General features: G+C 46.8%; 1 protein-coding gene across 2 annotated transcripts; it reads left to right on the top strand.

Moving 5' to 3' along the window:
• Positions 1-1,823: 1,823 nt before the first annotated feature.
• KATNB1 (katanin regulatory subunit B1) lies at positions 1,824-26,219 on the top strand. Of its 2 annotated transcripts, none has more exons than XM_074968492.1 (20): positions 1,824-1,893; positions 3,293-3,595; positions 6,530-6,660; positions 9,995-10,112; positions 12,542-12,642; positions 13,282-13,323; positions 15,075-15,158; positions 16,027-16,142; positions 16,657-16,728; positions 16,981-17,131; positions 18,069-18,256; positions 18,390-18,520; positions 19,382-19,432; positions 19,640-19,716; positions 20,319-20,438; positions 22,029-22,178; positions 22,643-22,719; positions 23,203-23,277; positions 24,283-24,399; positions 25,078-26,219. In XM_074968492.1, exons 2-20 carry the CDS (start codon positions 3,556-3,558, stop codon positions 25,208-25,210), a joined length of 1,974 nt encoding a protein of 657 aa, XP_074824593.1. In that variant the 5' UTR covers positions 1,824-1,893; positions 3,293-3,555; the 3' UTR covers positions 25,211-26,219. The 2 variants fall into 2 exon arrangements, with proteins under 2 accessions (XP_074824593.1, XP_074824592.1); XM_074968491.1 differs by lacking the exon at positions 1,824-1,893 and adding an exon at positions 1,944-1,994.
• The last annotated feature ends 1,718 nt before the right edge of the window (positions 26,220-27,937 follow it).

Raw genomic sequence — 27,937 nt, 5'->3', positions numbered from 1 at the left:
GTCCCTTCACTCCCCACTGCCTTCAAACAAGAAGAGTACATATCTTCTCCCAGCACTAGCAAACCCACTGTCCCAAGGAACTTCATCAACCTTAATAGGTGGTCACAGAAATCTAATGACCCACTATTGAACCTGGTTTGGGAGGTACATGCTGAAAGGCTTGTAAGCAATCATGGATATACACAGACAAAGTTCAGAGTAGCAGCCGTGTTAGTCTGTATTCGCAAAAAGAAAAGGAGTACTTGTGGCACCTTAGAGACTAACCAATTTATTTGAGCATGAGCTTTCGTGAGCATCCGATGAAGTGAGCTGTAGTTATTATTAGTTATAATAAATTGGTTAGTCTCTAAGGTACCACAAGTACTCCTTTTCTTTTCACAGACAAAGTGGTATTCATGATACAGCAATTTTGAAAGTAACAACTTTATAATAACTTCATGGGAATTCGTGTTGCAGATAGTTCACCAAATCACACAGGTAGATACTGATTACAATCTGCGGAAGTCAGAAACACATTCTGCTATGAAATATTAGAATACCCCAACGTGGGGCATTGGAAGGGGAGAAAAGGAGGACTTGTGGCACCTTAGAGACTAACCAATTTATTTGAGCATAATAAGCTCAAAGCTTATGCTCAAATAAATTGGTTAGTCTCTAAGGTGCCACAAGTCCTCCTTTTCTTTTTGCAAATACAGACTAACACGGCTGTTACCCTGAAACCTGGAAGGGGAGAGGGGATTTACTCCTTGCTCTGAAGCACACAGCTTAGGCCAGAGAACAGACGGCCCATCTGTTACTGGGCTGCTGCCCACCACAAACATTGTAGCATTATTAGGGGGCTGTTCGCAGATGCACTGGGACAGGACAGGTCACTGAAACGTGGCCATTTTCTCTTGCTACGGAATATTTCCTCAAGATGTAACCATAATTTTATTCCTGATAGATTTTAAGGCCAGAAAGGGCCAGTAAATCACCCAGTCTGACTGCCTGTATATAACAGACCATTAAATTTCACCCAGTTGCCCCCGTACTGAGGCCAATAACTTGTCTCTGGCTAACACAGATCTTCCAGAAAGGCTCCCAGGCCGGCTGTGAAGACACGAGGAGACGGAGAGTCCGCGACCTCCGCCGGGGGTTTGTCCCAGAGGTTGTATCACCCTCCCCGCAACGATTTGTGCCTCATTTCTTACTTCCAGGGGGCTGGCATCAGCCCCCGGCCCGTTCTCCCGCTAGCCTCGCTCCGCCCTTCGCGGCGCCGCCTCACGCTGCCAGCCCAGCCTGCCCCCCTCGCAGGACGCTGCCCCCCCGCCCCGGGCTCTCAACGACCCCACCTCCGCGCCAGTCGCCCCAGGGGCAGACTCCAGAGCGCGGCAGGGGCCGCTACCCCAGCCTCGCCCCGGGGGAGGGGCAATGAGCGGGCACGGGAGGGTCACCGGGGCTCAGGGCCCTCCCCTCGGAACAGTCAGGATAAGCCCTGTCCAACCTGCCTGCCCGAAGCCAATATGGCGGCGACACGGCTACACCATCCCACGGGGGCTCTCTCTCTCTCTCCTTCTCTATTGGTTACCTAGTAGGGGCTCAGCCAGCAAGACCCGCTGGGAGTGGCCAGGAATTCCGCGGTTGCTAAGGCGACCAACCAATCTGTCATTGGTAGAGCTCATCCTTGTGGGCGGGCTTTGACCCCACTTCGTGTTCGGTGATTGGTCAGTGTGCCCGGAGAGGCGGGGCGAGAAACCCCAGCGGCGGCGGCTGGGCGGCAGAAGAACGGCAGGGATAATGGACTGCTCTGATTGGTGGGACTGCCGCGGAGCGGGTGGGCCCGGATGCAGGCGGCGCGTGCGATTCGGCGGAGGCCGCGTGGGGGCGGGGCCAGGCCCGAGGTTTGTTGTGAGGGTGAGGGCCCGGTTGTCAGGCAGGGGCCAATCAGGGTGGGGGATGGGAGCAGGTGGGGGGGTCGGGGCTGGAAGGCGGAGCGGAGCGCGGAGCCGCTGCAGGTAGGAGGGGGCGGGAATGGAGTCGGGTCCGTTTTGCACGCCGGCTGCGGCGGGGGGGCTGAGAGGGTCCAATTCCCCTCCCCCCCCCCGGGCTCGCAGGCCCCACGGTGGGGGGTGGGGCGCGGTTCTGCTTCGGGCCCCGGTGCCACTCATGGGGGTGGGGGGCCCAGAGCGTGCTGGGCGGGGGGGACCCTCCTCCCCTCCCCCGGCCGGGGGCCCGGTGTGGGGGCAGGGGGGGACCCTCCTTCGCCCCTCCCCCAGGCCGCCGGGCGGGGACGCCTCCCCCGGGTGGGCTGCCGGGGAGCTGTTGGGGCTGGAATGTGTTCACGTGCCGGTTCCCGCGGCCGGAAGGAGGAGGAGGGGGAGGGAGCCCGGCTGTGGGACCCCTCGGCGCGGAGCTGTTGGGGGAAGCTGGAAAAGTGGCTCCTCCCCCCGTGCGGGGCGTGGGGGCTGCTGGCGTGGAGGGGCTGGCGCGGGGGGTCACCCCGAGGAGGGAGCCGAGCCGAGCCGCACTCCCGTGCGCCCTGGGTCGCGTGGCTGCGGGGCGTCTTATGAACCTGCTCGCCTCTGAGTCTCGCCAGAGAGGGGTGGGCAGGGGGTAGATACCCGTGTGTGGATGCGGCTCTGCCGCACGGATCGTATGTTAGCAATGACCAGGAAAAGCTGCCACCTTCATTCAGTTTCTGTACGGAGCCTGAGTGACAACTCAAGAGTTTAAAACTCACTGGCTTAACAGCAGTGGCTTCCGCATAAAGGTGGAGTAGAACCTGATTCAGTATGTCTGGGGAAACTTTTGGGTGACCTATTAAGATAAGTGGTCGCCTAGTAAGCTTTTTCCCTTGTGCTAGTTACACTGACTTGTAAACATCTTCAGGACCTAGCCATTGAACTATTCTAATTATTTTAATTGTAATAATTAGTGTATTAATAACCCCTGATTAGCCCTGTGATAATCTTATTGAATTGAGCCTTGTTTTGCTTTTGTTGTTGAAAGCTGGGAGATGGGAAGTGGTCATATAGGCAACCAGTCCATACTCTTTAGCTTACACTAGAAGAGCAGGATTTGATGACCTTCCTCACTAATAATAATTAAATAAATATTCATTATTTGTATTGCCATAGCACCTAGGAGCCCTAGTCATTGACCAGGACTCTATTGTGCTAGGTGCTGTTACAAGCAGAATAAATAGATGAATATTACAACTATACACTGAACTTTGCACCTGCTGTACTGACTGAGTGGTATCACAGGACAATGCCATAAATGTTAAGATTCTTTCTTTTTTTCTCTTCTCCAGGCAAACAGCTCAGTGATATGGATCAAGACTAAGTCAGAACTCAAGATCTGGCCTATTGATTGGAGGAAACTGGCCACTGTTCTGGATACAATAGAATAAGAATTTTGAAAGGAATTGCATTAGCCTAAATGTGTCTGAACAGATCAAACAGCAGAAACTGAGGCCTGGGGGGTTGAGCCCCACACAATTCAGCAAAGTGAACCTTTGTTGGGAGGAAAGGGGGCACTTTTTCAGTGGCCATCAGAAAAGAACTGAATAAGGAAATGGCAACTTCTGTTGCCACCAAGACAGCTTGGAAGCTGCGTGAGTGTCTTTCATAGTGTTCTCTTGTCCTTCATTAGATTTCTCTATTTGAAAATGGGGGAAGGGGAAGAGAGAGGCCTCTTGCTCTATTTTGTGGTATGAATGAAATTTCCTCAGGGAACTACCCCCTCCCTTTCTAATGTGACAATAGAGCACTCTTTTAAAATTCAGGGGTCTGTTTGTGGATGGAGGGCAGAGAGAGAATTGTGGAAGGGCATAGGGCATCCTCTGAACATCCAGCCAGAGTGACTTAAGGACATAGCTAGAGATTGATCTAGGGGATATGTTCCTTTGGGATTTGCAACGATGATGATAGGGCATCCTCCTTTCTGTCTTCAATTCCTGTTGTCTGAGGTTTTTTTGGTCATTAAATCTCTCTTTTTCTCTAAATTTCAGGTCTGTAACAACCTGTTAATTCTCTAATATAATATAAGAACAGCTGGTGAACAGGTTGGAACGCTTATAAAGCCAAGCCTGCCTTGGAGTGTTCCACTTGTTTAATGTCAATATTCTTTTTGGATTGCTCTCTGTTGCTGCCTCTACCATCGCTATAGGTACAGTAGGTTCTTGGATCGCTGCAGGAAGGGTGCTGGGATCATTACAAGATCTTTATGTCCTCTTCTCTTCATTATGTCTCTGGCTTCACCATAAAAGGTTCACGAGAGGGAGTAAACTTCTATTTTTAATTCATCTTTTCTCCAAAGAAAAAGAGTGGCAAAGCAGCTCCTAAGTGTCAAAAAGAGAAACACAGAAAAATGCTTCTCCTGCAGATGTTGCAAATTTTTTGTGAGATGTCAGAAGATCAATAGAACAAGTAGGAAGTAGTTGATTATCCACAAATGTGCATTCCAGGCTGAGTATTTGAGGCCCAGAACTGGATTAGTGAGAATGTTGCCCATCTGGGTTGCTGTATGTTTAATAGAACTATATTAATAGAGTTAACTGGTGTATACGATCAAAGGCTGTATAGCACTATATACCTGGCATCAGTTGGTTCTTCTGTTCATAGTTTCACAATCAGAAAAAATGTTTTTCTTACTCTCCCTGTCACCGCCGCGCCCCTCCCCCCCCCTCGCTGAAGTTCACAGATTATGGGAAAAGACAGCACTTGGTCCGTTTCAAATCTCCATCCCATTTCATTCGGCAACCGTGCCTGTGCTGTTGATCTTTAATATCACTATTTCCTACTTCATTTTAGCTCTGCCTTCAGAGTAGTAATCATTCAAGTGCTAGGAAAGAGGTGTAGCCAGGATAATTAGGGCCTTAAAGGTTGCTGAGCCAATGTGTAGTAGCTAATGAGAGAGCATTTTATGAAAGGGTTTGTGGGCTTAGGGAAATCAGCACTTCAGAGAGAGAGGGTTCTGCTACCAGTTTTTGAATGTTGGCATAAAATTATAATCTGGCATTTATTCAGGGGGTTGAATGCTTCAGCAATGACTCTTAAAAATTGTAAAAAACTATTAATAAAAGATAAAGGGAGGCTATGCAAATGTTCGCATTTCACAACAACATTCAGCACTTGCACCACCCAATCTTAAATAGTCACTATTCGTCCCTTAATACCAAAGGAGGATTTATGTAACTAGTGTTGTATGTGCCTTTGAATTTCATGTGTTGACACATGCTCTGGTTTAGTATTGTCATTTAGTAGAATATTGGTCTTTCATTAAACTGCAAGTACATCCTCAGCAAATGTCCCTTTCTCATTTAATTAATAACCTAATTACAACTGAAACATGAAAGATGTTTCTCTAGCTTATGTGAAAGTTACGTGGTTTCGCTTTCTGTAACGTGCTTTGAGATCATCAGATCAAAGAGTATGCAATTGTTCCTGCCCTCTGAAGTCTTGGAATATTAGTGTCACTTATTAAAAGTGAGCTGCTTCACACCCAATTATCAGAACGAAGGCTGAATTGTTTATTAGCTAGCATTTTTACAAATGTTTCGTAACCATTTCATAAACAAATCTAGCTGCCTTTAAAAGACAAGAACTTTTTAGCTGTAATATTAAAGAATTGGTAAATGCATTTGGCAAAAACTTAACAATTTGGGTGCATTTTAAAGTGCCCTTTAATGTAAAACAAATGCAGATCTGGCTGTTTATAGTGGGACGTCTCCAGAGTCCACCAGGGTCCTGGGGCTATCTTCTCCCCCAGCCTTTATGAAAAGCTACTTTTAAAAAAAAAACAAAAACACCTTTTTAATTCTACTTCCTTATTCAACCCCTCTAAAGCATATCTATGTCCATCCCTCCAATAGGGACATCTTTTGTCACTGCCCCCAAACTAACTGTATTGCTCTGCTTCACCTACGTTACATGCTGAGAATATAGGCAAAGGCTCTGCCAAAATTCAAGTAGAAGGGAGCTCCGCCCATCCCAGGTGCCAAGTCTTAATTTCTCGGCAAGGTAGCTTGTGCAACTGCAAACCTGCAAGTTTGGCTCAGATAGGACAGTGTGAACTTCTGCTACTGTCCAGAACAATATTAGGGAGCCTTTCTCTAAATGATCGGTAGCTGCTTTGTACCATGCCAACTTCTGAGACCCTTCATCTGGCCAGGAGAGTTCACACAGGTACAGATGATGAACTAGCTTCCGTAAGGAGTGTGCTGGAACCAAGCAAATTCTCCTTTTAAAAGCTACTGAGTCACTATTAGTAAGATAAGATGGTCACTGTGAACCACACTGAGACTAGAGTGGGATGATGAAGGTTGATTGGCATATGTCACCAAGCATAGCAGATAGGGCCAAGAGGGGCTAGTGCAAACAAGATAAGTAAGTAGCGGGGCTTCTTATCTGAACTCTAGGTTACTGCAGTTTGCCCAGTGGAAACTGGGAAGTCTTTCTGTAGAAGGTGGATTACTAGTCTTTCAGGAGAGGAATTGTGTATCGTACAAATACTTGTTGTGACTGTTTGTTTGCTTTGTCTTGTGCAGAAGAGATCACAGCTCACAGCAGCAATGTGTCCTCGCTGGTTCTGGGCAAAAGTTCAGGTCGGCTGCTGGCAACTGGCGGAGAGGACTGTCGGGTCAATATATGGTCTGTTAACAAGCCCAACTGCATCATAGTAAGAGTTGGCTGTTTTTTTTTTTAATTTGCTTGTGGGTAGGTTGTGGGAGGAGGCAATTGGTCTGCATAGCCAGAGCCAGAGAGAGTCTGGCAATGTCATAAATCCCCAGCTAGGTTTTACCAACCCCTCTCGTCTGCTTTGGAGTGCTACAAAGCTATATTGGGACACAAACACAGTAAGGTAGCTTTGGTGGACTAATGTTGTCCAGCAGCCCCACACAATTTGAAAGTGGCTTTGTCCCTTCAGTTCACATGACTCTGAACCAGCTATACCTCTCTTCCCATGCCCTGCTAAGGCCCAACTGTGTGACGGTGGCCTTTAAAGATGACAGGGGTCTAAAATGAGTGACATTTTGTGTCCCCATAGTTTTCTCATTCACCCCCAAATTAAACTTGTAATTCTTAATTCTTTCATCCCTCTCCATTGTAGGCATTTCTTCTTTTTCCTTTACTCACCTTTTCTTCTTTACGCTTGTCCCCTCCTCCTCCAGTCTTCTCTCCAAAATGTTACCTATTCTATTGTTCCTCTCCATCTGTCACTCTTCTTTTCTCCTTTCTCTTGATTTTCCACTTCATCTCCTTTACCCCATCTTCTCTCTCTCCCCCCAGTCTAGCACTGGCTTGACTCAAAAAGGTTTTAAAAGGTACATTTGCACTGGTTCCTTCCTCATCCTCCCACTGAAGACAGGCCAGGGCAGGTAATGGAGTCTCCCACTGAATACTTGAAGATCTTCATGACATGGGGGGTTTGGAGAGAGCAGCCCTCCTGCCCCTGCACAGTTCTTGGTTTTGTGTCTCACTGAACATGAGAGGGCAGACATCACTTCTCTCTGTAGAGCAGCTGAGTTGTGGCTGTGGGGTTGGGGGAAAAGATATCATTAGCTCATAGCACATCAATACTGCTGAGTGCAGGGTGACCAGAGTCTTGTTTCCAGTGAAGAAGGAACAAAATCCTAGTTAGTAACTGACAGGAACTGTCTTTCAAAACAAGGGCAATCCAGCATGTCTGGCTACCTTTAACATCAGTCGTAGTATTTGCTCAGACAATACATATTGAGCTTGCTGTTGTTTGCAGCATGCAACTATTACAGGGTTGCAAACTATCAAAGGCTTAGTTTTAGGATAGGCTTGTCTTACAGATTAATATTCAGGGTGGTGAGATTTGCACCCTGGAATTGGGGCACATCCTAGGCCAGGATGCACTCTCAGTTGCATCATATCTACGGCTGACCAGCATTTGCCTCTGCATAAAACTGTGTCAGGATATTGTGCTGATTTGGCCATAAGCTGGGCAGGGAGAAACTGTGTGCAGCATGTTCAAATGCACTATAATAAGAGTAAAGCTACCACAATAATATGAAATGATGATGAGTACATGCCAATTATAAAGGCAGCTAGCATTTATCTGTGCTGCATCCTGCTTTGATGTTTGATTTGGTTGTAGGGGACACTTGGTGTGGTAGGAGAGTTGAGTTGAGAAAGATAGAAGGAGAAAATTTTCACTTCATTTCACACACACAAACACCCATTCATTTGAACTGGCATCTCTCAGGAAATGTGAAGAGGACTAAGTAGATACAAGAAATCTCTATCCCTTATTGGCAGTGCTGTTTCCTTCCCATAGGCTTTTGCAATGTCTCTGGAGGATCTGCATGGTGATGTCAGAGCAGTGTGAAACCAGGGCACTGGTTTCAGTTTAGTCAGCAGGGGCATAAGATTCAGCATCTCTTCACCCCCCTCCCCCCCCATTGAGGGCAGAGAGAACTGCAGCTCTAGATTTGGACTGTTGTGATGTCACCATCCAGGCTTCTGCACATTTGCCTGGGTTTTCCAGGGAAGAGAGAGAAGTCAGGACCTAGTATTTCTAGTGTTGTTGTTTTAAAAACAAAACAACAGACGGGTTTTATTTGATGGGGGCAGGGGAATCGCTGTGATTTTACTGCTTTATGGTGTATAGAGATGTTCTCAATGGGATTTTTGTTTGCTTTGAAGTACTTTTTTTTTTTTTTTGAAGTGCTTTAGTACTTGATTTTCTAGGACCCCCAGTACCCTTGGGGAGAGGGGAGGCAATTGACTTACAGCTTTGTGACCCCTGATTTGAGTCCGAGTTCTCTGTTGCACACAAAACGTTAACAGTTACAATATTATAGAAAAGCAATCCCAAGCAAAAACTGCAGAAAGATTCAGGTCGGTTTTAACTTGTCACTCCCTAGTGTTACCTTAATAAATGTGAAGGGTGGAGAGAGCTGGATTGAATTATTCAAGGGAGCCATTCTAAGGACAAATAAAGGAAGAGTTTGGATTTGGAATAATAAGCATCGCTTAATGGTACTAAAATACCTATAACAGCACATATTAACTAACTATTATGCACATATTAATTTGATTATTGGAACAACTCCTTATTTTTGTGAAAAGAAAAGGAGTACTTGTGGCACCTTAGAGACTAACCAATTTATTTGAGCATGAGCTTTCGTGAGCATCCGATGAAGTGAGCTGTAGCTCACGAAAGCTCATGCTCAAATAAATTGGTTAGTCTCTGAGGTGCCACAAGTACTCCTTTTCTTTTTGCGAATACAGACTAACACGGCTGTTACTCTGAAACCTGTCTTATTTTTGTGTTATGTGTTTTATGGCATGGGAATTTTAACTAAATGGTTACTTATTGCACAATATCTATACAGTCAAGTTAGTAAGCACTTTGAGATCCTAGAGGATGAAAGGCACTGTGTACATGGCAGTAGCTGTTGCATCAAGCTAATGCTGCAGTACTGTTGTAGCACTGTTGGTGTGGCAGCCAACGCTGGCTAGTAACATGTACTTCTTTGCTTGTGAGAAGGCTTTCGGATAGTCCTGCTTATGCTGTAAGGACAGCTGTGGTTTTGTATGACAGTCATCTGACTCATTTACAACAAACCTGGTGTAGTTGTGTCTATACAGCATATTTTTCGCTGCATATGCATGTGCTGACCTAATTTGTACATCCACACCTACTGCTTGACTACCCGTGTTTGTATCGGCACGTTCTGAGAAAATCTGGGCAACTATCTCATAGTGCCTCAGCAAGAGATACAGTGCTCGGGGGATATGCACGCAGAGTGACACCAGCAGTACTTGGCAGGGCCTGAGGGAGGCAGTGCATCTTAGAATGTTATACCACACTGAGAGCTGCCAGGAGGGAGGACCAGCCAAATTGGCTGTGCGGTTAGGAGGTCCTGCCTGTTGCAAAACAGCATGCCAGACCAGTTACAGGATAATACCATGTGCCCGCATAGGACTTTTCAGAGTTGCACCTCCAGTCTGCTGACTGCTACTGTTGACTTTCCTTGCAGAGTTTGACAGGCCATACAACACCAGTGGAGAGTGTGAGGATCAATACAAATGAAGAGCTCATTGTTGCAGGATCCCAATCGGGATCCATTCGAGTATGGGATCTGGAAGCTGCCAAAAGTAGGTTTCCATTCTCCTTTGCGTCTTCCATTTAAGTCAGCAGTGTGTGAGCACAGCAGGGTGGTACAAACTTTTGGGAAATCCCTATACCACATATCCCCATTGACTTGGAGAGGTCCTGACTAGGAAGGTCAAAAATCTGGATAGGCCCTTATCGACTGATAGTGTTTCCTTCAGCTCAAAACCAGTATTGTTAGAATGCTTTGGGGTGTTCTACTGAAGCTGCATAATGCACGTATACATTTGAACAGTTATAAATGTACACATGGGGTTTGTGTGAATGTACATAGTCTCATGTTGAGCCTGACTTAAGAGGCTGAATGTTTAGGAATTTGGCCTGTGCATTTCTGTCATGTTCATGTGCAAGTCGTCATTGTAGGACACCTGCCAGGAATCTGCAGTAGATGAAACATGGTGCATTATTAGAGCATTGATGGTGGAAGTCATGCTCTTGAGTCTAGTTAATTGAGGGCGCATTTTATAGATACAAAGTTAATATAATAGCCATTGAAGTGTCACTTAAACGTCTCAGCCAAGAAATACATTTTTCCTGTTTCCCCTCTATGTATCTTCTTGTGGCTTGCATTAATGTTTGCTAACTGCATTACCGTGTAAAGCAGGGTCCCTGGAACAGTCCATTTAGTGCAGTTTCTTTGTTTAGCGGAAGTCGACTCAAAAGCATTTCTATGAAGTGATGTACATGTCAGAATTCAGAGGAACTGCACCTGCATTCCTCTGCCCTTGGTGGACCATGGAGCCCACTCTAGGCTCCCAGCTCCTCAGCTGTCACTTCTCTTGGGCAAAGACCCATGTGTTTCTCCCCTTCTGACTGAGGTTTTTCCGGGCTGTACAGTTCCCTGCCTATACTGTGATATGCCCAGCAAACCAGACTACCTAAGCAGGCGAGTGTTACTGTTTTGCTATTTTGCCGAAGGCTATGAACAGCTCTAATTACTAGCAGTTATAAGTTATCAGCCCTTTCTAGACCAGCACATTTATTCTTAAGATGAAAGCATTAGAGAAAACGTATTAAAAACAAGAAAAGAACCTACACACATGCTAATAGGTGCCAGACATCACCCCCAACTCCAGCCAGGGCTCTGGGAGGAGTAAGTCCTTCAAACCCCACCAAGGAGTGGTTCTGTGTTTAAACAGCCTTAGTTCAAAACTAGCACACCCGTGAATAAATCAGTCTTTCCTTTATACAGCTTGAGCCTTTGATCTTGAGACTCCTGGAACGGATAATCAGCAGACAATGGTCCCCTCCTCGGCACCACTTCAAAAGGCTGGGTGTTTGCATAAACAGAGATGGGGAATTTGTATTCAACTCCACAGGCAAACTGTTTGTCCCAAAAGTCCATTCTTCTCTGGCACATCATTTAGTACAGTCCAAGGGTGGCCAAACTACAGCTTGCGAACCACATTCTGCTCTTTTACAGTTAATGTGTGTCTCACTGAGCCTCTCACGCCCCCTCATTCTCTGCCTACCAAAGTGGGAGAGGGAGCGTGGGGCTTCTGCTCTGTGGTGGGGCTAGGGGCTTCTGCTAGAGACGACTGGTGCCTGCTGAGAGTGGGGGGGCAGAATTTAAAGGTTTGCCCCCCAACAGCTTGAGTCAGGCGTCCCCTCCCTGCAGCTCCCACGTGTAAGCTCCTTGTGACGAAGCAGTAGCAAACAGCGGGGAGCTGCCTGGAGGGGCTGCTGCTTTAGTTCCACGGGAAGAGGCAGTAGCAAAAGTAGTGGCTCTCCCTGCTGCTGCTGCTCCCCACAGCCACAGCTCCCAGCTTGACAGCTCCAGCAGCTGCTGTGCAGGGAGGGGGCCCGGCAGCACCATGTGACTGAGTGGGGTCAGCAAATCCTGGCAAAAATGGGGGGGAGCACATGACTCCACATGTCCCCCTCCAAACATCACCTGCCGGGGCTCGGGGCTTCAGCTGCCACAGGGCGGGCCTGCTGGGGCTCGGGGCTGCAGCAGCCATGGGGCAGAAGCCCCAAGCCCTGGCAGGTGCACCCCAGCTCTCGAACGTCTGAAGATTGTTGTATGTGACTCAGAGGGCCAGTAAGTTTCGCCACCCCGGTATAGTCCTCTGAAGTTCATAACACTTCCTAGGGTTCACATTCCATGTCTCACCTAGATAGAGATTACGTGCAGTCCCAGCCCGCAGTAATACATCAACCATTTATTTAATATGATGCACCCCAGACATCCTTAAACTTGATTCAGTAAGGTCTCCAAAAGATATTGCAGAAAAATACCATATCTGTCACAGTACATAGATGAATAAGCTGTGCACAGACTGTCCAGTATACAATATCAGTGTGTATTTAATGGTAAGTGGCAGCATGGTTGGACTTGTGGATTGTCTGTGGGAAAATTAGCACTGACTAATAGGGTTTTTCCTCCCTCTCTGTGCTACTACTTTCTTTCCAGTTCTTCGTACATTAATGGGTCACAAGGCAAATATCTGCAGCCTTGATTTCCATCCTTTTGGAAGCTTTGTGGCTTCGGGGTCCCTGGATACTAACATCAAGGTAAGGCCAGTCTTTTCTGGAAGTACCCTCTTCATCCCCTGTGCATGTGTGTCGGAGTACCATGATTGTTTTGACAGCAAAAAAGATTGTCCTGTTGGAGGTTTGTAAAGTATCAGTTGCATGTGTGTAAGGAGGTGTGTTCATAGATGCTTGTGAAATTCCTGCTTGTATTCTTATAGCTGAAATTTATCCTAATAATAGGAGTCTGGTTCATCTCTTAGGGTTTATGGTTTATTTCTCAAGCCTCTTGGTGTTAGATGCCAAATTAAATCTGGTGTAAGCAAGTGTGATTACATTGAAATCAATGGAGCTACACCTGCTTATAGCAGGTCTGCATTTGGCCCTAAGAATTTAGCTTTCATGGTATGAAATGTCTTGCCAGCCGTCTCTCTTCTGAACACTTCAAGTTGCAACTTGACTCCAGGCCATTCCTACATGGGCAGGGGGAGGGAGGGGTAAAGAAATATACTTTGCATGGGCTTGTGTTTTAGCAGCCCCTTTAGCTGCTGGGCACCTGTCCCATAGCCATTCTACAGTACTTATGGGCTCTGTAGTAGGGAGACCTGTCATTCTGTTATGACTTTCAGGGTCCTTCATAACTGTGGTTCTAAGCATGTTTTTTGTTGCTCTTTCCTGTAGCTCTGGGATGTAAGAAGAAAAGGCTGTGTCTTCCGGTACAAGGTAAGGTGTGCTTCACTATCATTTGGGGGAGGGGAGAGGAGATTCTCTCTGACTTATGCAGGAATCAAGATGGGATCACCTAGAATTAATTTATTAATCCCTTGGTATTGGAAATTGGACTGATGTGACCTATGAAGTCCATGCAATGATAATGAATGGCCTGACCACTTGTACAGAGCCTGATTGAATCGAGAGGCTGCAAGAAATGGTTAGCATAAGAGTAAATGTACTATGTGTTGTCAGTGTCAATGGTGCTTACAGAGCATCCCATGAGTGAGTGTGCAGTGGAGTGATGCATTGCCCTTGTGCTGGAGACATGAATTGTTCGTGTTCTGCAGGGTGTGACCGGGGTCCCAGGGAGCTACACTGGAGTTACTCAATTAGGGTGAACTGCAAAGAATGGGGCAAACAATCCCCAAAGCTGGTGGATATTCCAATACTTATGTTTATCAAACCAGCACAAAACAGCTTCTATAATACCTTACTGGTTACTCAAAAGCCAATAACACAGTTCCCTTAAAGCCACCCAGCCTTAGGCCTCCACCCAGACACCCAAGTCAAATATGATGAGGATTACTGAAAATCTTATTCATCATATAAGAAAGTTCTACTAATCCCAAAGGATTGGACACACTGCCTCCCAGGGTAATGAATACTCCAGATCTTACCCAAAGACACACTGCAGGCAATTTTTATGAACTAAACTAAAATTTATTTAAAAAAAAAAAAAGAGAAAGAGAGTATTGGTTAAAAGATCAGTATACATACAGACATGAGTACAGTTCTGCGATCAGATTCATAGTAGAGATGGTGAGTTTTGTAGATGCAAAGAGTTCTTTCAGAATTAGTTCATAGGTTATAGTCCAATATCCATATTCAGGGGGAATCCAGATTAGGACTGGAGATCTCAGCCTTTTGGCTTAAGCTGCCCCTGCATGAAGCATCAAGCAGATCTGAGATAAAAAGTTTCAGGACCCCAGGCATTCTTATACAGTTCCAGGTCTTCCTTGACAGCTCAGAGTCCTTAGGCAAACAATAGGCAATCGTGGATACTTTGAAATAGATCTGTTTCCTAAGCATCTCCGGTAATTAGCTATACGGATTAACATAAGGCAATTGCCTGTTTTTTCCACCATTGGCGGGTGATTCGCTATACATTTCAAAGAGAGATGAATACAGTGATATTACTATGTTTATAGTTCATTTTAATGTTAAGATGTCCTTTTAATCTCTGAATCAATAGCTATAGTGATAGACAGGAACTGTCTGTTTATCTGGCTAACATCTGACAGGATATAAGTACACACATACGATTAGTATCACCTCCAGTTCTCTAACAATACAGGTTGCGTTTCAAAGTTCTAGCCTATCTAACATGGGATGGCCATAATTACCATTCGCATACTTTTCTAACACGTCTCTAAAGGTTGCATCTGGGTCATTTATCCTTCAGGATGCTTAACCCTTTCTGGCCATGCGTCACACTTTGTATAAGTTTTGTTGCAGTTATATAACAGATGTAGCAACAATGATTTGTATGGTCGTATTCTAATTAGATAACATCACACAGGGACCTTCCATGTGAGCTTTGCCACCATACTGTGGAGTCTTTCAAACTGTAATAAACATTACTTGATTTCATTTTGTTACAAGCACAGAATAAAATGGAAAGAGGAAGCTAGGATTTCCTCCTAAGGGCACAATGAAGGTGCAAACCCATTGCAAGCTGTATGTGGTTGTATTTTTTTTAGGGTCACACACAAGCAGTTAGGTGTCTCCGATTTAGTCCTGATGGGAAGTGGTTAGCGTCCGCTGCAGATGATCACACTGTAAAGGTATGGTGTTCATTATCAAGAGTGTGGCAAGAGCCGTTCCTCCTTGTGGCATGTGGAAGGGCAGGGGTACTGTTCTTTAATTTGTGTTGCCAGTTCTCTCCCCCACCTACTCCAGCTCACTTCGCAGTGATGCGAGCCCCTTAGCTTCATAGGGTAAGTCTCTGAGCAGGGACCCCATTGTCCAACAGTGCAAAACAGCCAGAAATGAGATGTGGCTAAGTGAAATATAATTCCTTACTGTCCAACACACAAGACAGTGTCCTGCCTCTAAAGGTTGAGGGTACATTGACTGCCAGGTGAGGTGAACCTGAGGCTGAAAATGAAAGCTCGGCCAGTTGGATGGCTAAGCATGTGCACTTTCCAAAGAGCTGTCTGGGACACAACTCGCCGAATGCAGAGAGAATTCAGCAAAGTATCTGTTCTAGCAGCAATTCTTCAATTTCTTCTGCTGTGGTATGGAGGGCTCTGGGCAAGAAGCTGGCTTCATTTTCAACCTCCGTTCAGATGAGCGGGTCAGTCATTGCACCCAAGATTTATAAGTGAAGACCAGATGATGTGAAAAGTTAAACCCTACAGGTAAAATAACATATAGCACATCATGACTTAAAAAACCTCTTATTTTAGCTACTGAAACCCCCTCTAGCGCCACTGTATATTCTTGCCAGTCTTCAGCAATGATAGAGGTTCTTTGACAAATCTCCAAATAAAAACAAAACTGGAAATAACCCTCAGTCTGATTAGAACTCTCATGGCCCTGGTCATTACCTGCCAGAGGCAGGCTTGTGGGCTAGCTAGCAGATTTCCAGTGGAGAACAATCCAGGGTAGACACATCCTCTCTAGAGCCTGATTGTTCTTTCCTTCTTCCAGCTGTGGGATCTGGCGGCTGGGAAGATAATGTTCGAGTTTACAGGACATACAGGCCCAGTAAACGTTGTTGAATTTCATCCCAATGAATACCTCTTGGCCTCCGGCAGCGCTGACAGGTACATGCAGGGAAAGAAAAAGCAAGATGTTTATTCATCTGCTCTTGTATTGGTCTCCACCCTCCTGGGAGCATTGCTGTTCATGTAGGGGGCGAGACATTCCCACCACTGGAGGAGCTGGACAGTTGCACTGCAGATTGCAAATGTGGTATGATGCCATGCAGATCCTACCATGTTCTCCCAAAATCTAGTCGCAACTTCTGTCGCACTAGGAATCAACGAGCTAGACTTGAGTCGAACACTAATGCAGCCACAGCAGGCAGCCTTTCCCCACTGAGTCATCCATGGCTTTGGGTCAGTGCTAGATACCTATGGAGCCAATAAGCATCTCCTTTTGCATCTGTGGCTGGATCCAAATTCTGCTCTAGCGTTATTACCTACTGTTGGGGGGGTCATCGTTAGCACACAGCAATAAACTGCAGTAGAAAATACTGTCACATACTATTATAACGGTCTGGGTCTCTGGCTTTCTAGAATTATAGTTATTCTTTCCTTTCATTCTTTGTGCTTACAGGACAGTCAGATTCTGGGACTTGGAGAAGTTTCAAGTGGTGAGCTGCATTGAAGAAGAGGCCACACCTGTCAGGTACATTATACTTGTACCATAGTGAGTTCGGTAGCGACCTAGCATATGGGTTCAGCCTGGTTAAAAGGCCGAGTTCTCATTAATGGGACACTTTGCTAAGGAAAGTTCATACTGCTGAAGTTGAAGCTCTAGGGCACTTATGGCACTTGTCCCTGGTGTTCTGGTGAAGTAGGATGTTCAGCCCTGGTCTCCTTCAAAGACTATCTGAGTTAGTAAAGTCTTGGATAAATGTTGGTCTCTTTCCTTTTCCAGGTGTGTTCTTTTCAACCCAGATGGCTGCTGCTTGTATAGTGGCTACCAGGATTCACTACGTGTGTATGGCTGGGAGCCTGAGCGCTGCTTTGATGTGGTCTTGGTGACCTGGGGAAAAGTGGCTGACTTATCTATCTGCAACAACCAGCTGGTGAGTTCCCCTTCGTGAATTGGAGAGAAGTCTGAGAAATACCAAATAAATATTCCCTGGGCTGCTCACTGGGCCTCTGACTTCTACAGACTGGCCGTGTTAGGCTGTCACAGCTCATAGTTGGCCATGGTCAGTCTTAATGCTGGTACTGTGCTCCTCAGCAGGTCTCAGAATGACGGATAAACATGGGGCAGCATCGTTTTCTCCTCGGATCATTGCTTGTGTAGTTCCATGCGCTGCTCCCTCTTACCCCGCTCCACGTCTGTCTGGCTTCCTGAGGAACAAATGGGTGGTAGTTGGGGCTCTAGTCCCTTTTGCACCCTGGAGCTTGGCTATTTGATACCATGAGCATGTGGCCCAATGGAGAGTACTAGCTAGAAAGGTTTGAGCCCCAGTGCCAAGAGCACGACTGTATGCAGACAACTATCATGAAGAAAACCCTTAGCAGTAGTGGCCTTTCTATTCCATCTAACGGGTAGGACGAGAATAAGAAGGTGAGGTGACATGACAAGCTTTAAGTCTTAGTGAAGTACTGACAGAGCCATGGATTGGATCTAGGTTTCCTAAGTTCCACTCTCATTCACGAGCCCCTCTGCCAAGCTGCTTCTCTTTTTCATTAGTGCAGCCGTTTGGCATACACTCATAGTGCCCTTTTTCTGCTTGCTTTAACCAATGTCTGATCTGTTAATTGATGCCGTTTGACACATTCTCAGTAACTTTCCCTGGTAGATTCTTCCATACCTTGCTGACGCTCCCAGCTGCTAAAGGCCCTTCTGGTCGCTATTTTGGGATAACACCACAGAGAAGCCATTCAAAACAAGTTATGTAACTGATTTAAAGGAGAAGAAACCCTAAGTCCAGCCCATGGGACCTCAGCTTAGAGGGGCTAACATTATACTGGACTCCTAACAACTTGCCTTACTCTTGCTCTTGGCAGATAGGGGTTTCCGTCTCGCAGAGTACAGTCTCCTCGTTCGTTGTGGACCTCAGCAGAGTCACAAAGTCTGGTTCTGGTCTTCATGGACCGATCAAAGATGATAGGCCTCTGGCTCAGCCCACACCCACAGGGTCCTCCCTTCGACGCATCTATGACAGGCCATCAACTACCTGTAGCAAGCCCCAAAGGTAAGAAAGAATCTGATGGGGGTGTGTGCTTCACAATTCCAAATGCTTTATTGGAAGGAGTGGAGAACTTAGTGCTCTTTCTCTCTAACATACCCTGCCAGTCTGCTCCTGACTGGGACTCTCTTATTGGCAGAGTGAAGCACAACTCAGAGAGCGAGAGGCGCAGTCCCAGCAGTGAAGATGACCGGGATGAAAAGGAATCAAAGGCTGAGATCCAGAATCCAGAGGATTACAAGGAGATCTTCCAGCCCAAGAATTCCATCAGTCAGTACCAGACTCTGTTCTGCTTTCCGGGTGGTAGCAAGGATTAGGGTTTGGGGGCTTCAGAATTAATCAGTTCCAGGAGGAAGGACTGATCTTTGGCTAATTGGCACAGCCTGTGACTATTTGGAGTTCAGAAAACCTCTATTTAAAATTCTTTAAAACGGAACTCTGAACCAAGGGCTACATTGGCAACTTACTAGAAGGCTGTATCTAACTAGCATATGGGGAAGCAAACCGCAGCCTCTCATTTGTAATATAGAGGTATGGCCCAGAAGCCAACCGTTCCATCTTGAGCGGGATGCCTTTCTGGTCAGATCAAGACGGAGCACTGGATTGTTAGATATCTCTTTTCACTTAGAATTATGGCAGTAGGCACCATACTGCACAAACCCCATAGTTTCCAAGGGTTCCCATTTAAGGTGGGTGGTTAAGTGTCTGCTCCAAAGCCCAGCTATGACCATGTAGAGGGCTAAATGGTTACAATGATCTAAGCTGTCTAAGGTGGTGGTGGTAGTAGTACTTATATTAACTTCCTTACTGGTGTAATTAATAATCCCTTATCTTTTTATACGTCTTTCTGCTTCACTAATCTAATTGATTTGTGAACATGTTGCCTGACTCTGCACTTCGCTCCTTTTGAATTATGGGAACGTATTGGTCTGTTTTGCTCCTCACAGCCACAGTGGCTACAAACCTTCAGCTGAAACCCAACAATAACAACATTTAAACTCTAGAGGAGATAAGCCAGTCTTCGATGTCAGTAACTGTCCTAATCTGCTTAGTTGTTGTGAGTTACACCAGTCCCAAGGCTGCTCTGTGCTAATCTGTGGCCTTGGCTTTCTTTTTTCCCCCTTCTTGTAGCTCGAACTCCACCACCAAAGAGTGAGCCCTTCCCAGCCCCCCCCGAGGATGGTGAGTTGGGACTGTCCACCTGAATGCTGGGTGAGGGTGGGATGGGAATCGGGGGGGCAGGTGGCTGTTTCAACAGGATGCTCCTTGTCCAGAGAGACACATGACTTGTACTCAGACACTTGAATTACATAGAACCTCTGCTGAAAGCTTCTCCTGAAAGGGATAGAGTGTGACTTTTCCCTCTTCCCCTTCCTTCCTTCACTCCAGAGCCTGTCATCATAAAGGAAGCAGCAAAGCCCAGCCAAGTCGTGGACATTCAGACCCCACTGTCAAACCAAGAAAACGTATGTACCGTGTGAGCCATTAGGATCTTTCAACACCCCCATTCCCAATGAGTTCCAAGCACTGGAGATTCTGGAATGTTGCTAATCATGCCAGTCCCTCCAGTGCACGTGAGTGGAGACCAGAAAGGGAGAAAACTGATCTGGGCAGGGCCAGGGGTAGAGCTTGAAGCCAGATTTCCAGTTTGGGTTCATTTACAAGCAGATTTTGACTCTGCTACTTTTAATTCTGTTTCCAGATTTCTAGTCTTGTCTCTGTTGGCGCCTCAAAGCCCCAGTGTGCATTGAAGAGAAACAGCTGTCAGATTTCACGGGATTCTTAGACCGTGGCTTCTTTGTATCTGAAGATTAACTGAGCCCCACAGGATGGGGCCTCTCCATTCACATTCAGGCGGCCCTAATGCCTTTCAGTGGAGTATCTCCATGCTCTTCACAATCGTTAATTAAGCCTCACAACGTGCCTCGGAGAGTGTCTCTCTCTCCTCCCCCCCGCCTGCCATGCCAGCAAACTTTAGATTGCTCCAGAAGGAAGTGGGTGAGGGAGAGGGTGTGAGACCTGGGGCAGAGTATTGCTGCTGTAACTTCTATTTCACTTTCTCCTGCAGCCTGGCCTGGTTCAGAGGCCACCAATAGCCTCCTCAACCCCTGTGACTAGAGCAGAGCCATCAGTGATTCCTGCAGCCAGGAATGCGCCCATTGGGCTGAAGGCCTCTGACTTTCTGCCAGTAAGTAACTAGCTTGCTCTAAAGCAGGAGAGTTAAGCAGCTGGTTTGGGAGCAAGGGGTAGCAGTGCCGTAGGCCTGGATTGGTTGTGCTCAGTTATGAGGTAGTATTGGTGCCATCTCTGACCACACATCCTGCAGGATTTTCTTATGTTCAGCCTTGGCTTAGACCACTAAAAAAAGAACACAGAGGGGACAAACCCTGTGAGACAGAGTTGGGATGTGGGGCACCCCTGCAATAGGGCTCTTCATACTGAAAAATAATCACTGCTTCATGGGAGATTCCATAAGCCTGTGTTTCAGATCATTGAATGTGGCCTCAGAGGAACACCACAGGTCTCGCCCTCCCTCTGCTCACGCCTTATCAGTCAAGGGACCCTCCCACCCCTAACTACTGACAAGCTCTTGGTTGGTTGCGATTGCCCAGGACCCCATGGTGCTAGCTGCTGTACAAACACAGAACAAAAAGTCCCTGCCCCAAAGAGTTTACAGTCCAAATGGGAGACAAGTGACAATGGACGGATCCTGAGACACGGGAGCGCAAGGAAACAGTGAGACAATACAGGTCAGCATGATAGGCAGTGAGCCAGCACACAAGCTGCCTAACATCGGTCAAGTTTTTTTTATAGGTATTGCGGCAAGTGTCAGTTTGTCTCTAAATTATTTCACTTTCACCTTTGTCTCCCAAATCAGGGATTGCTCCTAGAATTTCCCAAGGGAAAAGTCCTTCCCAAGCCAAGGCACTCTTCTGATACCAAACTAGGAACATGATCAGATGAAAGGGAGCTTCCAGCTTGGCTTAGACAGAAGTCTAGTTAAGCCTCTAATTAAATCCACAGAGCGGTTTGGTGTGTGTTGGGTTTTTTAACTCGGGTTGGTTGAAAATGTTGTGATTGAAATTTTTTTTATTGGAAATGGGGTTTGTCTCAAAACTTTTTTTTTTTTTCCCTTCCTTTCCAGCATTTTGTAACTGTTTTCTAAGGCTTGTGAGTTGGGAAACAGCCAAAGGGGTGAGGGGGGAATCCACCCACTGTTAATTAGTAAAAAGGCATGAAAGATAGGTTTACCACCTTCTCTTCCTTTTTTTCCAGTGCAGGGAAGAGGGTGGGAGAAACACACTGAAAATTAAAACAAACATTTTTCTGTTTGAAAGAAACAAACTGAAATATTTGAATATGAAACAGAATAAACAAATTTTAATTAAAAATGTTCACTTTGGACTTTCCTATGGGAAATCAATGTTCTCCAGCTGAAAAATGTCAATAGACTTTTTTCTTGTGAAAAATTCCACCAGAAAGAATCTCATTTCTCTCCCAGGTCTAGTTTTCACTAGCTGTGTTCAGTTTGTGCTTAAAACTTGCTGAGAACAAAAGTCCAGACTTGGAGAATATGAATTCTTTACCATGTCCTTATGCTGCCAGAAAGGTCAGACTCAATTACACAGAGATTCATTCTTGGATAGCCCATATTCCTACTGCCAAGGGAAGCAGGATTAGACCTAGGAAGGCTCCTCTTTATCCACTTCCCACAGTCTCAGACCACAGCATCTTGTTCTGCTGTCACCAATCAGTTGATGTTTTCTCTGTACCTCAGGCTGTGAAAAACCAAAGCCAATGCGAGATAGTGGACGAGGAAGCCATGTCCCAGATCCGTAAGGGCCATGAGACTATGTGTGTGGTGCTCACCAGCCGCCACAAGAACCTGGACACTGTGCGAGCGATGTGGAGCACTGGTGACATAAAGGCAAGGAAGTGGGATTTACTGGCATTTAGGGACAGGTCAGACTTACTCTGTGGGGTGGAGATAGGACAGCAATTGGACAGCCCATCTTAGCTTGCGCAGAACTGGCTCTGAACCCCCGATTACAGGAAGATATGATATCCAAGCATCGGTTCCTACTATTGCACCTTGGTGTGCTGTTTCATTCTTTTTATATGATTCAAAAGAAATGTGGAATGAACTGTAGTGTGGCTGCAATTGGAACTAGAGTAGCTGTGAGCTTCTCTGTTTCCTACATAGGGACCCTTGTGTGAATCAGTGGGTGTGTTGCTAAGTGTTAGGGTGGCTAGTGGCAGCATGCTCTTCTCTACTCTATTACCATGTCCCTGTGCCTGGTATTTAGAAAGTGATTCTCATAATGATTACATGGGGTCTGTTAGTGTAAGCCTCACACTAACTTTTCTCTACCTCCTCTCCCCTTGTCTCAGACATCTGTGGACTCTGCTGTGGCTATCAATGATCTCTCTGTCATAGTGGACCTACTGAACATTGTCAACCAGAAGGCGTGAGTATTTGCAGCTGTTGCATCTGTGTAAGGATGTGTCCAGTAGGTACTTTCTACGCTCTGTGGTTGCTTTATCTGATATTGACTAGACATATCCTAACATCCACTCATCTCCTATATTGGGCATATGGCCACCAGTGTAAGAGCAAATGCATTTTAGTCACATCTTTGAGCCTGCAACACTAGTGATCAGGTCTTTGGCACTAGTTCTTGCAGTGCCTTCATTGTTAGCAGTTAATGTCTCATCAGGAAAATGAAAGTCTTGTAGAAGAACTTCAGCCAGTTCTTCAGGAATCCAACCAGAAATGACCAGAGCTGCTATTATGCCACTTTCCATCACAAGGTGGAGTGAGTGAACTCAGTCAGCAAAGCTCAGGCTGAACTGGCTGAGTCTTTTGGGTCTGCATGCATTATTTGTGTTGAATGAGAGAGCCCCCTGAGGCTTGTCTCCATTTCTCCTGGAGTGTGTTCTTTTCTTTCCAGGTCTCTCTGGAAACTGGATCTGTGTACTATAATTCTGCCTCAGATAGAGAAGCTCCTTCAAAGCAAATATGAAAGGTGAGGTGTTCAGGAAGCTACCTCCCTGGGGGACAAGCAGGTGGATAGTGGCATTCTTAGATGAGTTTCACTGGGTATTACACAGCTGATCAGTAAAGAAAATACCAGAAAACCATGTAGGATACAGTTCTGCATAGATACATCATCTGGAAGAGAGAGGTGCAGTGGCCAAAGGTCAGGAGGAGCACAGGGAAACCAAGAAACGTGGAGGATAGGGTTTGCTTGGGGTGGGAGTTGTTACCCACTACAAGAGGGACATTGAGAGCAGCAGATTGTTCTAGAGATTTTGAATTGAAGGTAGCTATGGCAGAGCCAGGGAAGAGGTTGAGGCAGAATAGTTGGGCTTTAAACAATGGCTGGACCAAAGATTTTTTTGGAATACTCCACCTGGAATTTATAACCACGGTTGGGAGAGGAGATAGTCAAAGGAATGAATTGGAGTTGAGCATGTAGGACACTGGTTGAAATGTTTAGTCACAGAACAGGAGCACTTGGATAGGTAGGCGGGGAACCAAGGAAGCAAGTTGCTCCAGATGGACCTGGACCTGGTCATGAGGCAGCCTCTGGATCATTTTGAAGATCCTGTGTACTTCATAGACGCACAGTAAAGAAATGCAGGATGTTCCTCAAGGAACGACTTCCGGCTTTTACTCTTCAACCATGAGTATTAGTGGGTTTTATGGAGATTGAGTCCTGAGGCAGAACGTTTCTGTGCTTGAACAGGTTGCTGAGCAAGGGTCAAATGTCAGAGTCTCTGAGGGTGTGGGCGTAGTTTGCTTCATCATTTGTCTGCTGTTTAGGCCCAGCTTTTGCTTTCCTTTCTCCTTCCTCTTATTAGCCCTTCTTCCCCAGGAGGGTCTTTTATGCAGGCTGGGGAGGTTTGTTTGAGGACACCAACCTCAGGACACTAAGTTGGTGAGTGAGCTGTAAGACACGTTCAGCCAGGTGGTGTAAATATGGGAGTGAAAGTCAAGTGACATCTGACCCTCTGTGTCTTTGTGTCAGTTATGTACAGACTGGCTGCACCTCCTTAAAGCTGATTCTCCAGAGATTCCTGCCACTGATCACCGACATTCTTGCTGCACCACCGTCTGTTGGGGTGGACATCACAAGAGAAGAGAGGTAAGGCACCCTAGCCGCTGCCACGCCGCCTCCTGCCATACGAGCCCTCTCCTGATGTCATGGCATCACGCTGATTTTTCCTTTGGACAGTTAGAGGCTGGATGGATGCCCTCCCAGCCCCATCAGTCTTGCTCATGGAGTTAGAGGGGTTGCTGCAAAGCTATGCAGGGTATTTCTCCCCCTTCATGGGTAGCACCTGGCGTTAGGCGGTGAAGGACCATGCCTGAGAAGCAAATTCAGGCACTTGGGCTACTACTTTCTTCCCCCAACATGCACAGTGCCCCACTGCTCCGGGAGTGCATGTGAATACCAAACAGCCACTGTCCTTTAAGGCTGTATTCCTTAAGTGACCGCCCACAACTGGCTTCAGCCTGAAATTGGGTTTGCAAGATTCCTCATTTAAAGTGCAGTTTTTCTTTGAAAAGTGGCTCTGTTGAAATGGCACCTCCTTACATCGCAAACTGGCTCCCTTCGGGGCGGGGAAACAAGTAGAAAAAGAGCTGTTGGCTCATAGCATCGATAGAATTCCAAACATCTACCCGCACAAACCCATTGATATTTCCATCTCTTCGAGCCACAGAGAGGCAGGCGTTCTTCCTCCTCCCCGTCACATATTCCCAGGAACCCCAGGGAGTGCTTGCTGCAGATTCATGCCCTGTCCATCTTCTTTCTTTGCAGGCTCCATAAGTGCAAACTTTGTTACAAGCAGCTGAAGAATATCAGCAATATCATAAAGAACAAGTCTGGACTGAGTGGCCGCCATGGCAGTGCCTTCCGTGAGCTTCACCTCCTCATGGCTGTCTTTGAGTGACAGCTGCCTCCGCCTCCACACGTGCAAACACACAGGTTCAATTAGTTCCATCTGTCTCACGCCGTGTCCATCCCTGTTCCCCAGAACACAGCAGGGAACCGAAGTCCCCGCTGGCTACCTGCCCCACCTCTGGTGCCTTAGGAGCTGGATTGAAAACCTGATTTGGAGGTGTCTGTCCTGCATGTGGGAGGGGCCTGGCTGGATGAAGACTGCAGCAGAGCTAACACCTTTCTCTGGTTCTTATGTGGAGCTAACTTAAGTTCAGCTCTCCATAGAACTTTTACCCAGCTCTTTCTCTGCTAGACCTCCTCCCTGGGGTGGGGCTCAGAATCAGCCATCACTCTGCTGTCTCCCACTCCCATGCTCATCGTCAGCCCGCTTGTTACCTGACTACTCCAGCCACGGAGAGGCTGTGGATCAGACCAGCTGGAACACTTGAGTCTGGAACTGGAGGCCTGCTCTGTTTTTCCCTTCACAGTCAGATGAGTGATGGAATCCCTTTTCCAGGAGCTTCCCTCTGCTTGGGTATTGCCAGAGCAGCACTGCGGAAGAGCTGGTTCTGGGCAGAGTGCCCCTTTCCTAGAGCGTGGACATGGCTAGTGCTTTTCTACTGGCATCTGGGACTAGCCCCTTCCTTGGTGAACTTTTTCAGAGGATTTGAGTCAGGATATCGCACAGCACTAGTCCTGCTGGTGTCACACCTGAAGTCTCAAGGCCCTGTTTCCAGTGGAGGCTGTCTTGCGGTCTGCCTGATAGCGGGGGTGCTTAAGATCCCTGTTAGTGGCTCTTGGCTGTGTAGCTTTAGTTATGTTAAAATCTAACTAGGAGTAGGTGGGGATGGGGCCTACATGATCTGTTTGTAAATGGAACTTAGCCAGGACTTGCCCTATGTGTTTGCCTTTGGGGAGGGTTTTGAGCTGGGAGTGTGTGGGTGGGTGAGAGGCAGATGGACACAGACCAACCTCTTTTTGCTACACCCATTGGACTCTTAGAGATTTTTCAATAAATGACTGTCAGAACCTTTGTCCATTCTTGCTTCTTTCCTGTAGGGAAGGAGGCTCCTGTGCTGAGGGCTCCCTCCTCACCATTAATACGCTGGAGCCTGCTGTTCAGGAAACTAACTTATAATGAATTTTATTAAAAATGTATAACTTATTTGGAAAATCGTGTTAAACGTTTGAGTCTCTAAACACCCAAAGCCCTGCCCTGCCCTCTGTCCTGCTGGGAATGTTGTGGTGAAAGCAGGGCTCAGCTTACTAATGTTTACAGTGGGAACCATACTGCGGTCTCGTCTCCTCCTGTCCGGTGCTGCTGAACCGTGTCAGTTTGCATGTCACGGCCAAGGCGCAGCCCCTGAATTCGGAGAGGGCACCAGCAAGCGCCTAGTTCAGATTTTATAGGACATCTTCACTCCGCTGTCTTATTCCATCCTAGAAGCTTTAAAAGAAATCTCCATTCACAGCTTGTCCTTGAATGGACCAGTTCCCACGTCTGACGTGGCTCTCCTTCTTTCCTGTGGCACAGTTAAGGTCCCACCTTTAGGGTTTTGATGAGGAACTTTGTCTGAATGTTCCCTTGGGTTGCAGGCGGGGTGTATGATGTACAAGAACCAGAACCCAAACCTGGTTAACGCGCTCACTGCCCAAGCCAAATCCAATGGAACCAGCGTCAAGTAACCCAAGCCTTTCCAGTGCTGTGTCTTGACAACATAAGGGCTGGGGACAAAAGTGAAACCCATCAGTGTTTTATCCTTTGTCTTCCCCGTTTGCTGCTGAGCCTGAAGAGGGCCATAACTCTTACCTTTTGCTGGAGGTAACCTGTTCAGTGTGTTGTGCCGACGTGTATACAGCCGTGGAGAGTGGGTGAGCTGTGCTTGAACACTTACCAGTTACCTGCCCTGAAGAATTTAGTCTAATGCCCCAATGCTGCAAACATGGGAGCAGACAGTACAGTCAATGGGACTCCATGGGTGAGTAAAGCATGGCAGCTGCAGGCCCCAGTGGTGCGCTCTAGGGCAAAATGAAGGGCTTGGTTGACAGAGGCGAATCCAAGCGTATGAGCAGTCTGGAAGAAAGCACAGAGCAAGGAGGGAGTGAAGAGGACCCAGGGCTCAGACCAGGAGCAAAGCTTGCGTGTAACAAGGAGCAGAGGACATGACTTGAGGACTCAGTGCTCTAATCCTGCATGATGCTTATGACGGAGCAGCAGGCGTTTGTCATTCAGGATGGCTGTGCAGTGCAGAGTGCTGTGTGGGAAGCTTGCACAGCCACTGCCTGGAGCCAGTGGTTCAATTCCTTGCTTCCTTAAGCATGGCCTCCACACAAAGTCTTTAAAGGTTACCTATTAACTGGCATCCTGCTTGCTTGCCTGCTGGTGAAACCTGCTCCATCATGGTCACAGGTAGAGAGGTTCTCTAGCCATAAAAGCACTCTAAGGGTGTATGGCCATGAAAGTGCTCTGATCCCCACCTGTCAATGCGATCTTAAATTCATCCCCCTCTGGTCTGTCTTGCGCATTTACTGGGCCCTACAAGAATGGTCTGAGCAGTTCTCCAGTGCCTCAGTGTGAATAGCAATGGGGAAAGAGGTGTCAATGATGGCTCAACCTCTGGAGTCATAGAGCAAGACCCTTCCTGCTGTGGTGGTGGCTGTGGAAATCAGATCACGACCCCTGAGGAAAAGGAGAGGAGGGCTGAGGGTGAAATCTGTCCTGACATTTCGGAGAGTA

This window comes from Natator depressus, chromosome 12 (genome assembly GCF_965152275.1).
Source record: "Natator depressus isolate rNatDep1 chromosome 12, rNatDep2.hap1, whole genome shotgun sequence".
Lineage (NCBI taxonomy): Eukaryota > Metazoa > Chordata > Testudines > Cheloniidae > Natator > Natator depressus.
The sequence above is the reverse complement of the archived record's forward strand: the minus strand, read 5'-3'. Positions and strand labels throughout refer to the sequence as shown.